Source organism: Ischnura elegans, chromosome 5 (assembly GCF_921293095.1).
Source record: "Ischnura elegans chromosome 5, ioIscEleg1.1, whole genome shotgun sequence".
Lineage (NCBI taxonomy): Eukaryota > Metazoa > Arthropoda > Insecta > Odonata > Coenagrionidae > Ischnura > Ischnura elegans.
Window position 1 is genome coordinate 36,837,295 of NC_060250.1, and position 14,223 is coordinate 36,851,517.

The 14,223-nt window shown below is 38.9% G+C and overlaps 1 protein-coding gene across 1 annotated transcript in view; it reads left to right on the forward strand.

The window, feature by feature from the left end:
• Positions 1-14,223, forward strand: part of LOC124158730 (peroxidasin homolog) — a 252,017-nt gene that overhangs the window by 204,741 nt on the left and 33,053 nt on the right. Inside the window, exons 2-5 of the mRNA XM_046533995.1 lie at positions 8,730-8,801; positions 12,135-12,206; positions 12,285-12,356; positions 14,018-14,089. Of these exons, the coding sequence (XP_046389951.1) occupies positions 8,730-8,801; positions 12,135-12,206; positions 12,285-12,356; positions 14,018-14,089 (288 nt within the window). The remainder of the gene's footprint in view (positions 1-8,729; positions 8,802-12,134; positions 12,207-12,284; positions 12,357-14,017; positions 14,090-14,223) is intronic.

Here is a 14,223-nt window from a genome sequence, read left to right on the forward strand (position 1 = left end):
ACGAGGGGTTAGATGGAAGATGGGACTCTCTAGTCCCAATCTCGCCAAATAAAGACGTTTATTATTATTATTATTATCTTTTCCTGCCTCAACGATTGTCTTCATCTGGCCATCATATCTCAAGATGTGCCCTATATGGTTGTTCCATCTTCTTTTGAAAATTTTCATGAGACTTCTCCTCTCTCCCACTATTTTTAGGACTTCCTCTTTACTAACTCTACGGATCCATTGGATCCTCATCATTATTCTGCGGCACCACATTTCGAAGCCTCTACCCTTGATTCCTCTGCTTCTATTATTTATTAGACGTGCATACCCCAAGTATAAGTTCTGATGGATTGTTTCCTTACTTCTATGTTTAAATTTTCCGCTGTAAGTAGATCTCCCTTTTGGTGCACTAATGTTTAAACATGACGTCGAGGAAGAAGTGATTTTTCCTCGAAGAAGGTTTAAGGATACAGCCACATGCCATTGTATCTGTTATCAATCCTGTAGTTTGGTCCGTAAATCCGCATACTGTGTGCTGGAATCCTTTCTACCTCCTCATATGCTTTCCCAGCTTCGCTCATCTTCCGTCTCGTGGTGAGCTCGGTTAAGCCCTTTTTCACGCTGCACAGTGGTCTGAAATCGAAAAAAGCTGGACAAAAGTCCAAAATGACGTTTTTGGAGATAGAGACTTCAAACTTGGCGTAAATACTTATAAATGAGTATTTACTATAGATGCATGTGCTTTTTGACATCACTACGACCCGTTACCGAGATATAGTGGACCAAACATGACCAACTTTTTAAAAACACGCGCGATCTCATTTTTCTTCAGAAACCTTTGAATTTAATCAGGTGGTGTTGCGTTGGCATGATTTTTATGGAATAGAAAACGCAATATTCCTTTGACCTGATACTTTGCCTATACTTTCTATGAATTTTGAAGATTTTGGTTCTCATTTGACTGGTTTTACAACGCAAAATGGCGGACCCGTTTTTCACGTGAAATTTGACGTTAAGTAGACATTATCTTTCGTTCACGAAATATATAACTCGGGAAATTCGCATCACGGTGTAAAGTAGAGATTTATTAAGAATACTAAGCAGAAATCTTGGAAAAAAGTCTGCGACGAAGGAAATGAGAGCGATTTTTCGATCGCGAGTCAAGACTGAGCTACACGCCGCGGGACCCTGAGGCTTGGTAACAGAGGTCGATGTTTCAAGTTTTTTGAAACTTTATTCTTGAAAACCGTCATTATAAGCACAGAACCTAGTCAGTAATGATGTAAAGCACTATACTGATGACATTAACAAGGATTATGGATCGACCGAATTGACCATTTAACGCGTTACTCGAGTGAAAATGCTAGGGATTGGATATTTGTGGGAACCAACGTATAAGAAATATGCTTCGGGTATTGAAGCGGAGTTAAGAGATTAAGTTGGCATACTAAAGAGAGAGAAAAACAAACTGTTTCCGCGAAAGGCAACTACAGATACCCTTTTCCATTTCCAACCTCGCCGAGGTGGGTCGCGCGGAAAGGGGCGTTTTATGACGACGCGCAGCCTTTGAAGGTATTTAATGGATTCTTCCTCAAGGGTTTTTCCCTTTCCTAAGCAAAAATACGTGTCAACTTGCAGTCTTATTTTGAATTCGGTGAAGTAGATCAAGCTTGTTCTCCTAGTGTTGTGTCGTGCAGTAGTGTGATTGTCAAGTTCGTTTTGCCTATTGATTTTTTTCGGGTTTTTCTGAAATTCTACATTTTCTCGGAGTTTGACGTCGCAGTGATTTTCCAGCTTGAATTTTGTAAGGTAAGTTTATTTATTCTTTCGATTTCAAAGATGAGTTGTTGTAGTTCATTTTTAATGATATATTTTAATTACCTATCGATTTTTACTATTTTTGCCACTCAGTAACCATGGCAAGATGAGTTGTAACTATGGTGCGTGATCCTTAACATATATTTCTAATTTTCAATTCACCTCACAGGGTTTCGAGCGCTTTTTGACGCACAAATGGATTCAAACCAAGTTACTCGTTTTGAGTTTCATAATGAATTATTAGCAGCGAAGGGAATGACATCAGGCAAAAAAATACACTTGTTGGATTTTTTGTAGCGGAGATTAAATGTTGAGAGCTACGAGGCTGCTAAAGATGGTCTCCGTGAATTACTTAAGTTGAGATTCTGGTCTTATTATGAAAAAATGTGGAGACATTATTGACGGAATAATGAAATATTTTAGTGCTACATCCTCGGATCAACAGCTACGGAGATGAATGATTTGAAGGCAATATAGAATCGACTTGTAGGTGTGATCAAATATCTTTTGGATTATCAACCTCACATTGCTACATCCGATTTTTTTAATCGTACAGGATATAATTAAAAAAGTTGCAGGCAAGAAATAATACAACAAATCTGGAATCTAGTTCAATGGTGAAAATGCCTTTTAATTATGGCAAACATTCTTTACAGGCCCGAGGAAATCTGAAAACACTCCTTGTGAACAGAAAATTTAGATTTCAGAATGCTTTTAGAGGAAAGATGGGGTTTATTGTTCATATTCCAAGGCCTTAATCAGGGAACACGAATGACGGTAACATCGCAAGGCGTTTCTTCGATTCCCCAAACTTGACCGATGATTAGACGGGTAATTGAGTAAATGTAGACTGCAATAGCATATGCAAACCATGCACTGTAAAGCATATGTAACATTCACGCATGTTTGCATATGAAATGGTTAAACAATTTATCTAAATTGTATGTTTTCATAAGAAAATGTAATGCACCATCTGAAGAAAATTAATTTTTCATAATTCCAGCTATCAACTTTGACCTCATTAAACATTTTTCCATCATTCTGAGGGCAATATCAAGTGGCATAACTTTAAATTATACAGCTTTCTCGGAATACTGCCAGAGAACTGCGGAGTTATTGGCTTAGATGTATCCCTGCTATTATATAACAACCACGGTACATAAGATGCATCTGCATAGAAGCGATTTTGCAAAAGAGTTGACTTTTCCTATGGGACAATTATCTGAAGAGGCATTTGGAGCCCGGAATAAGGACACCCGTAAATTCCGTCTGAGATTCAAGAGAAAGCACTCCAGAGAGGCCACGAATGAAGACCTTTTCAAACGACTATTTTAATCGTATGATACATTATTTCCTCCATCCTGGTATCAACTCCAAGGAGACCAACGGAAATGCCAAAATATTTAAGAGATCTCCTTATTTTTATGATAGTGTAGAAGAGGAACAAACGCAAGTGAGGAAATAAGTTCATCGGCGGTTTGAAGGTAGAAACTCTATAGATGAAAAAAATACAATTCAGCAACTATCAGTTATACAATTCAATACAATTCAGTAAAGGAAGAAAAACAATGTGTGACAAATATACATCCATTCTATTTGTATCCCAATTTATGATTCTGCATTGATTTTATATGAAAGTTTAAGGTAATACGTGGATTTCCAGCGATGCTATGTTTAATTCATATTTGAATATCCATATACGGATAGAGCAAAACATTATCAAACATTTTTCCTATGCATTTGCATGATTTGATTTTCAATTTCCATTTATTAGACATGTTGCCACGTATATTGACTTTACGATAGACGACCGAAAGTGAAATTTTACCTGGTCATGTTAACTCTTCATTTAACTTAATAATTTATAATAATGAAAAAATAATGAATTTAAATTTAAACTTTTTTCCTTTACACTAAAATATTCCCCTGTTGTACACCTCTTGGTTAAATTAAAAAAATGATAAACACTGGGGGAAGAATCCGCTAAATACCTTCAAAGGCTGTGCGTCTTCATAAAACGCCCCTTTCCCAGCGACCCACCTTAGCGAGGTTAGAAATGGAAAAGGGTATCTGTAGTTGCCTTTCGCGGAAACACTTTGTTTTTCTCTCTCTTTAGTATGCCAACTTAATCTCTTAACTCCACTTCAATACCCGAAGCATATTTCTTATACGTTGGTTCCCACAAATATCCAATCCCTAGCATTTTCACTCGAGTAACGCGTTACATGGTCAATTCGGTCGATCCATAATCCTTGTTAATGTCATCAGTATAGTGCTTTACATCATTACTGACTAGGTTCTGTGCTTATAATGACGGTTTTCAAGAATAAAGTTTCAAAAAACTTGAAACATCGACCTCTGTTACCAAGCCTCAGGGTCCCGCGGCGTGTAGCTCAGTCTTGACTCGCGATCGAAAAATCGCTCTCATTTCCTTCGTCGCAGACTTTTTTCCAAGATTTCTGCTTAGTATTCTTAATAAATCTCTACTTTACACCGTGATGCAAATTTCCCGAGTTATATATTTCGTGAACGAAAGATAATGTCTACTTAACGTCAAATTTCACGAGAAAAACGGGTCCGCCATTTTGCGTTGTAAAACCAGTCAAATGAGAACCAAAATCTTCAAAATTCATAGAAAGTATAGGCAAAGTATCAGGTCAAAGGAATATTGCGTTTTCTATTCCATAAAAATCATGCCAACGCAACACCACCTGATTAAATTCAAAGGTTTCTGAAGAAAAACGAGATCGCGCGTGTTTTTAAAAAGTTGGTCATGTTTGGGCCACTATATCTCGGTAACGGGTCGTAGTGATGTAAAAAGGCACATGCATCTATAGTAAATACTCATTTATAAGTATTTGCGCCAAGTTTGAAGTCTCTATCTCCAAAAACGTCATTTTGGACTTTTGTCCAGCTTTTTTCGATTTCAGACCACTGTGCGCTGGACGGAACCGCGCGAGTAGATGCGCGTTTGCTATTGTCTCGGGAAATACATCGTGTAAACAGTCTGTACGGGTTCGGTTGTTACGTAAACTCATGGGCAGAAAATAGCCTCTGCTCGCTGTTCTTGAACCTTTGTTTGGGTAAATCTAAGGAAGCGTTCCCTTTTTCATACCTCAGTTGTCAAAACTACTGGCATCGTATAAAAGCCTGGCTTCTTAAAGTATTCGCGTTTGAAACGAAAATGGACAGTCGATCGGCCTACCAAAATAATTGGTGGGTTCGTGGAGGGGATGCCAGTTGTGCAACTCCAATGAAGGGCTTCCCTTGGTACAAGTAGTTAATCTGAATGGATGTGAATTCAGCCTCCTTCTTACATATGGGAACAGCCCCACTCCAGCACGCCTTTTAAACATATGTTTTATTGCAACAGAAACGGCTATAACCAGTTATCATTTTCGTTTCGATGCTTTAATACTATAAGTAAGTGTTTGCAGTTTGAATTTTTCCCATTGCAAACTTGTGTTTTAGCTTGCCAAGTCTTATATTTTTTAATTCCATTATTGCCTCGGACAAATTATTTAGTAAGGTTAATTTTAGAATTATTAGCAATTTTTCAAGCATGCATGTCTGCAAGTATTAATCGTATGAAGTCGAATAGATAAGATAAAATCTTCCGGCTCTATTGATTTTTATGTATTTTCACTTCGCCGCGGGTAACAGTGTGCTTTTGCTCTTCATACACCCAAGTAATTGCATTTCCATTATTTCTTAAGAAAGGGGAAACATGGAATATATTTTTGAACCAAATGCTATATTTTTCCTGTCAGCATTTTAATCCCTCATCTTTACGCTGCTTTCCTGTCTATCTTATTGAATTTCCTATCCCAGGCTCAACGATTCCTACTCGGTTGTTTGAGGTTGTCTTTCATAATTGAAGTGATTTACCTCATTGACGACGTGGGTTGTAATGCATAAATAATTTAAATTGTGGAGATCATTTCAAGTGAATCAGTTTATATATTATGTGGGACGTAATTCTATCATCCGGTTCAAATGTATCGATAATAGTCGAAATATGCGTTAATGTTACTGCCACATGGCTCTCTAAACCTATGGTATTTCCTACAATAGGTTATTCATACCTATCTTTTTCTTCATTGTGCTGCTCGCTGCCTTTTATACCATACTTTGTTTTACCTAGCCTGATCATTAACACTAATTTAACTACAAAAGATATGATGTTGGAGATATGACGAATTTGTAATGAAAATATTAGTGTGAAATTTATTTGCAGTAACTAAATATACTACCTTCAGTAGTAATTTCACTTCAAGAGAAAATTCTGGATGGGTGAAAAGATCCTTTGTAAGGAGAAGACCAAATAGCATAGGAATGGGAAAGTGTTGAAAATAGACGAGAAAGAATTTCCGGAACAGCAAAATGTCTCGACAGTTGGTTGAGAAAAATTCTGGCAAGAAGGAATGGAGTGGTAAGGACAAAAATATCGCTGACAAATATTTCGTCCCGAACCAAAATGTCACCGAAAGGAAGGCCTCATCACATGGGCAGTATTATATTTACATATACTTGCAGTATACAACAAAGTATCCCTTTAGAACGGACTTTAGAATATAAATTTCATTTTACATCGTAAGTTCGTTCATTTAATAACCATAGGAGATGGGAATGCTTTTTAGAATTAAATGAGTTGAACCAACCCTCTACCTTTTTAATATATCCTTGGAATTGAAGAGATAGTAATTTTTTACTTATTTCCTTCCATTCTGAGAATAAATTCTGTCTTTATTTAAATACGGGGAAAAACTTACCATGAAAAAGTTGGAGATATAGGAAAACAACGTGTTAGGACCAACTTTATTGTCAATATATCAGCTTCATTCATTTTTTAAAAGCATTATTTTTATTGTAATGTATATTAATTTTATAGATCGAAAGGACATCACTGGTAGTAGTAAAATAAATAAGCAACTGCGGAGAGATTTTCCGCAAAAAGGAAAGCACAAATAAAACCCACTTACTCGACTAGTTTCATAGAATTTTTTACCGTACTTTAGGCGGTATTCGCTGGGAAAGAGACCATCGAGGATCACCAAAAGAACGGTCGAAAATTCGAAGTAATTTGCCGTTTGTATTTTTATTAGTGCGTACCTTTTTGTGGCCAATCTGTTGTGAGTTATCAATTTTGTTAACTTATATGTTTTGTGGTTGTTAACTTGAAATTAATCAATAACCAAGATGCCGATGCCCTTAAATATTCAGCCCTCGAATGACCATTCAAGAGAAAAACGAAAATGATAGCATCTCTGTGACGGTCTCATCATTAAACTCAGTGCGACGGCATCCGCCATTCACGTTGATTTTGTTTTGTTTTGTCATCCCTTCGGATTCGCGGAGTGAACCACTCGAGTATCCCCGGGCAGTGTGTGAGAGTTTGTGCTCGCTAGAGACTCGTATGTGTACAAAAAGAGCGCACAGCACTTCTCGCATCTCGCCCGCTACGGAGATATCAGAAGGGAGGAGGAAGGAGTTACTTGGCGGGGGAGTAGGGAGAGAGCGAGTTGCTTATGAGATGGGGTCCATGCGTGGAAGTGGCTGTCATGAGTCATTAGGGATGATTTGGAGCCCCCCGCGAGAAAACCTTCCCCACCACATAACACTCGCGCCGATACCCTTTCCATCAAGAAGCGGGGAAGGAGGAGGATTAGATGCAGACCGGGAAGGAGAGATGGTGGGGGTAATTCAGGGGTAGGATGGGTGGGGGGAGTAACCACAGAGGATCCCTTTTAGATCGTCTGGAAGAAAACCCTTCACGTTGCCTCAAGGCGGGGGAGTGAGAGGGGGGAGTTTGTATTGAAGGGAAGGCGAAACTGCATGTTCTGCCGTGCACAATGAGTCCCATAGACCGTGGCCCAAGTTCCAGTGTGGGCGGCGAAAGAGGGCTGGAGCGCTGGAACTGCCCCCGAGGGAACTTTTCGGTTCCAATGAAGGGTTGTAACCGGAGTATAAGATGTCGATGATCCGTGAGGACCTTCGTGCCTTTCTGAATTCGTTGCCTTTGTGCGGTCTTCGATGATATTCCTCGCCGCCGAAGCATATGTGTGTCTGTGTGGCATTTTCACTCTCTCGAAGAAATGAAAAGATTGATTGACATTCTGGCAGTCGTCAGTGATTCTTCTTTGTTTGTATTTTTTTTAACTTGAGTTATTTTCTCATCCCCCGCGCCTCTTGATAAAATGCAAGCGTTAGCTAATGTGTTGTGAAACTTTGATGGAGATTAATCAATTAATCTATCTTTAGTGTTGTGTTCATTTATAGTCGCATTGGTACGAAACCCGAGACTTGAAGATATTTTTGTTGGAAATTCAAAACATGGTTTTTTGCGTAAAATAGCATATGAGCATAATTGTTGTGTGTTAAGGACTGAGAATTTTCAATTTTGCCAGTGTGGTCATGTTAGCGAAAGTCTAGTCGTCGCTAAATTGTTGTGAATTTCCAGTATCTTGTGTCCTATGGGACTCATTAGTTTAGATCAATTAATTTGAACAAATGGGATAGTTTTTCCATTTCAACGCTGTCATTTAACGAAAAATTATTGAAACTTAATTAATCCATATTATGTCATTCATATGAGCTATTTTTAAAGAATATTTTAAAGTATTTTTAAAAAGTACTTTAGAATATTTTGTCACCTGAAAATGTGTTTTATTATCAATATACTCATGGTGTATATTTTCATAATTCAGGCAGAATTCTACTGTTATAATACATGCAAGTTATACCAGTACATTCCTACGTATCTTGAATTACATATGTTTAGATTTCGTTAATTGAATTAGTTAAGTGATTTTTAACATTCAAGCTGTTTTTTCAATATGAAAGGCTATAAAATATTATTATATAATTTTAAAAGCACATTTATGCTTCTTTGATTCTAATTTTATTTTTCTTGCGATTTTCAGTGACCTGAGGTTTAATAGGATTACTGAGCTGCTTCCAGGAGAGTTTGAAGAATTGAGCCATCTTCACACGCTGTGAGTAAACAATTGCCAATATTTTGTTTCTGGAACGTAGTTTGCGTCACTTAACTGACTTAGAATTGTGTTATTCCCCTTTGGAGTATAAATTAATTTCCTATATTCAGACTAAGCTTCTTATGATGTTATCACTTGCACCCATGTGCAACTCTTGCATTCGATATAGTTTCAGCTTCGTACGGTCTCAATGTACCACTTTAAGTTAATAAAATATTAGCGAATGAAGTTATCTGGATTAAATAATTCACTCAAAAAGCCTGGTTACGCGATTTATTTACACGTTCAAGTTAATGCGTGAACGGCTTTGGTGGACTGGAGCGGAACATATCTAAACGAATGAACCTAATAAGAGCACCTTCTAGTTTCTGCTCGTGCATTCGTCCAACTTGGATGATAACACGGTAAATTTTCGCTTTCATTTTCTTTTCCTTCATGCATTTAGACATGAACTCGTTCGTGGTGTGGCGCAGTCCTAGACAGAACAATCTTACCACCTAGGAGCCGAAAAATTTCCAAGTCCCGTATTGACTCGGATTGGCAATGCCCCTGAATCAAGTCCCCGCTGCAAAGGACAATAAACAGATCGAGCGTGGAGCGAAGGCCTTCTTCCCCGGCGGTCAAAAAGAGCTTTGAAGCCCACTGAGGAAGACGTTTTGACCCGCGATTTACATGACGTGATTCCTCCGGACGACTCCCCGCCTTTTCCTCTCCTCAGTCCGTCAGTCGAACGAAAATCCACGGATAATACGAAAGAGGATCCTCAAGTCGGCCTCTAAATGTGTCGTCACCCACCGCGCATTTAAATGGGTTTAGAGAAGTCGCCACTCAGATTGACGGACAAAGTGATCCGAGTTCCAAGGGGGAGTAAGGTATAATTAGGGGTGTCAACCGAAATTTACGTTCATGATGATGTGATTTATTAAATTAATATCTCTTCAATGCAATTCCTTGCATTTGTACAGACCATACTGCAAAATATTGGAAAAATTGGATCGTATTTTCTGATCACCGCGCCGCGGGAATTTTTGAAAGCCGATTAAAATGCGAACGAAGTCGCTACAAAAATCAATTTTCTATGGGATGGAAATGGGCCTCCTCAGTGCATTCACCTTCCTAAAAAATCTCACAATCCTATCCGGCAAAAGGAAGGATCGGTGAAGGTGAAAAAGGAAGTGGTTTGGTAACGCATTAGTTCTCGAGGAGATCACAATCAATTAATTAAAGTCACCTCCATTGTGAACCTCGGAATGTCGTGATTTTCCCACGTCATATATCCCACACTTCCCTGTTCCTTCTGCGAGAGACGGAGAATATTTGTGAGACATCCCATCCATTCAGGATCTATTAAGGGTTTGCAAAAATTCAACGCGAAGTATCTAATAGTTTCGCAAAAATCGATTTTGTATTCTGACATGTCCTGCCAAGGGATGGCGTCTGAAAACTTCGTTACTCAACTCCGTGAAGAATTCTCACTCACGCGGGAGGCGAGATTATCGTCCCATACCCCGTCACTAAGATTATTATTTAAATATTCTATCGATCAAGGTGATTTCCATGGGGTACTTAAGAAGCATTCTGGCAGCCTCCGCCAGTGGGGTAGCCATGAATTTCGTTTGGGGAATGTAAAACCAGGGGGGAAAATATTTGAAAAACAGGGTACTAAATAGAGGATTTTAAACTAGTTTTAACAATTTTCATAATCGAAAAAACCTCCTTTGTGGCAGAAATCTTTTGTAAATTCATATTTTTCAATATGCTGTTTTCATTTATGGAGGAAAGTCATTGTGTTTTTATATTTCGGAGGAGGTCCGGATCCCCCGGACCTCCCCCCTCGCTACGCCATTGAGCCTCCCCTTCCTTCATGTACTTACCTCTTCAATTCACTCTAAGGCCTACTCCCAATCATTCTATCTAAAAATATTATTATCTTCCTTCCTCTCCCTCGCTTACCTAACCCTCTAACACTGTTTTCAACATCCTCTCACCGCTCAGTACTCGCTCCATCCATACCTTCTGTCTCCACCGTATCTCATCAGGAAGCTATCTCTCCTCTTCCGCAATGTCCAACACTTCGTTCTTTCTCCTCCTCTCTGTCCACTTCACCTTCACCATTCTTCGCCACACCCACATCTCGAAGGCCTCCAGTCTTCTCTCGTCCTCCTTCCTAAGTGTTCACGTTTCCGCAACGTAAAGCGCTGCAGTCCGGATCAGACTCTTCACTAACCTTTTCTTTAAATTCTGATACTCTGTATAACGATCCTCTCATATTTTCCTTCCTGTCTATGAACGCCTCCTGTGCTAACGCAATCCCCTTCCTGATGTCCTTCTATTCCTAATGTCTCCTACTGATATCACAACACCGCGAGTTAAACATCTGTGGGCTTCAAAACCATTTTTGACCGATTGGGAAGAAGGCCCTCGCTCGTCGCACAGCATCAGCGGCATTGCTAATTCGGCGTCGATTCGGGACTTAAAAAAAAATTTCGGCTCCTCAATGGTAAGAGTTTCTTGTTCGGGATTTTATCATTAACTAGGATAAGACGGCTAGTTATCCTGTTAGATCCAATATTTTTCTGCCATATTACGATTTTTGATGCATGAAACTCCACATATTCTGTATGGATCAGTGGCGTAGCTAAGAATATGTTTTGGGGGAATCAGAGAGCCTGGAGGAGCGATCCCCCTCCCGGGTAACGGGGTCCCGGAAAATTTTTGAAAAATGACATGCCTGGAAATACATTTTACATCATTTTGGCGCTTAAAATTCAACTTCAGGCATAAGCAGTTATTACATGCCTAAACTAGAAAATAGTTCGAAATATTTTTTTTATTTCTCTGAGGCTCTGGAGGGGATCTATCCTTCTCGTCCCCCCTTAGTTACGCCTCTGGTATGGATAATGTTTATTGCAGGGGTCTCCAATTTACTAGGCCACGAGGGCCACATTCCAAGTTCCGAATCGCCCCGCGGGCCGGATAGCAAATTTGCCGATGACTGAAGTATTCGATACCAACGTCTACTGAAGTATCCGGTGGCGTATTTCTTATTTACGAACAGTTGAAGGCGAGTTTGACGTGTAGCACAGCGCTGCAATGCTCCTAGCGGCGTCTCACAGAGTTAAACGAGCGAAAATCGCGCTCTACTTGAAACGAGTGCGCGGGCCGGATGAAAGCCCTCCGCGGGCCGAATGCGGCCCGCGGGCCGTATTTGGAGACCCCTGGTTTATTGTATAGATGCATATTTATAAGTGTGTCATAAGTTAATCTTATTTTATGTGTTTTAAATTTTATTTCTATTAATGTGATTTTCGATCTATTTACTCTTTTTTTCAGGCTACTTAACAATAATCATATATCGACGATTCACAATGGAGCGTTCAGAGGACTCAAAAATCTCCGATATCTGTAAGTACAAATCCAATATAATGCGGAAAAATGGAGATGTCTTTTTCCTGATTACTAACATTTTATAATTAATTTCAGGTACCTGTACAAAAATAGGATCAGGGAGATCAACAGCAAAGTCTTCCATGGTCTTTATCGTCTCGAACAATTGTGAGTCCTCTCAAATAGTTTATCAATTTTCAGTTCGCTTCAGTTTGATTTTTGCTTATTTTAAAATGAAGTTTTAAATGTCAAAACATCGAAATTGTGTTAGTCAATTGTTCGTTTTATCCCCCATTTCATTTAATGATTCTTTGGTCATTAGTTGACTTTTGGCAAAAATGTATTCCAATCTGGCAGTGCCTTTGAAATAATATTTCTCGTGCGAAATTTCGATATAGTGTTATATTTATTTCTCCTCGCCGTCTGTTCATAATAGAGAGAAGTTCGGGTTGGTGGTATTGCGAGTGCGTTGCCTTCCCTCCCAATGGGTCCGGGTATAAATTCCAGCGGTTTCTTCAGAAGCTACCCGATCGGTCACCTCCACATACCACACCTTAGCATAGTGGTATCGAAATATTTTACTCTAGGAAAAATCATTTCTATGCATTTCCTTTTTTCAATTTCGGTAGATAAAATTAGTTTTTATTTCTGTATATCCTGATTAACGTGCTGGCGAGTCCTTGTATCTTTATTGTGTTTTATTTCATTCGCTATATTTTACCTTTATAATGCGTTCCTTTGTGTCAAAAATATCAGCATCAAATTCAGGCATTAGCTTTAAACATTGGAAGCTTTGCAAATCGCAATCGTTATGCCATTTAAGTATTGGTTTTTAGTTTTTTTTTGTAACTTTTTGGTTTTATTGGGACCCTATCTAGTGTGGAATTAGGTGTGGACGCGGAAGAACATTCTGTAGGATGTGATAGATTTAGAGTTTTTTATGAAGTAGCGATAATTATTTTAAGCATAAATTTTTTCGCAATGTAGTACTTACTCAATCACGTGGACCGATGTTTCGCACGGAGATGCTTCGGTGGCACTCGGGTTGCGTACACCGTTATCTATGTGTATTTATGCATAGATGTTTTATATATTTCAATTCTCACGCATCGGAAAACCATGAATTTGATTAAATAAGCTGTGAATTTCGTTTGCTTAGTGCTGAAATTTATAGTCGTCGTTTGTTTTTTTACCGAAACGGACGTATTTATTATGGTTTGGATTCTGGGCGTTTGTTTCCGAAAACGGCCTGATTTTTCGAAAAAAAAATGTAAAATTTAGGACACTGGCGTCAGTTGTTAATATGGTCCGATTAAAAACAAATTTCGGATCTGAGGCCCTGATATCACTCCATAGCTTTTAATAACTAAGAGAAAGTCATGGAATAGTTCACCTGTCGGCAAGTTGTCTCCTAAGGGTAAGAATGGCGCGTAGTCTCTACAAGGGAAAAATCTTTGGAGGCGGTAGGGGAGAGGTTAGGGGGGTTGAAGTTCCCCCTAAATTCTCCCCCCTCCTCCGGCTACGTGCCTGATAGTACAGCGCCTGAAAATCGCAGTCGATTCTCATCTGAATGCATACAGCGCTAGAAGACTGATGATCAAATGTTCTTTTGTATCAGCTCCGGAAATTCTCGTCTGATAATTACAGGAAACCTGCATTCCGACTTCGGAGGGTTTGGTCTTTGTAACCTGTTTCGCCATTCAAGGCTTGAAAATTAGTCTCTTGGCTTTCTCCCTGAATTAAAAATTTCAAATGCGGGTAATGTGTCTCAACATTTCTCAGAATGAAAGACGGTTCGTGATTCATTAACTCAATGGGAACTTTTGCAGATACCTCCACTACAATGGCATTGAAAAGTTGGCTCCAGGCGTTTTCAGTGGCCTCAGACGCCTGGATAGATTGTGAGTATTGGAGTAAATAAATTACAAATTAGATTATATTTTATCCATTATTTCCCTGAATATTAAGTTTTTTTCGTGAACCTAATAGTCGATTATTCATGTAATGTATCATGTTACTTTGTGCCTAATTATGT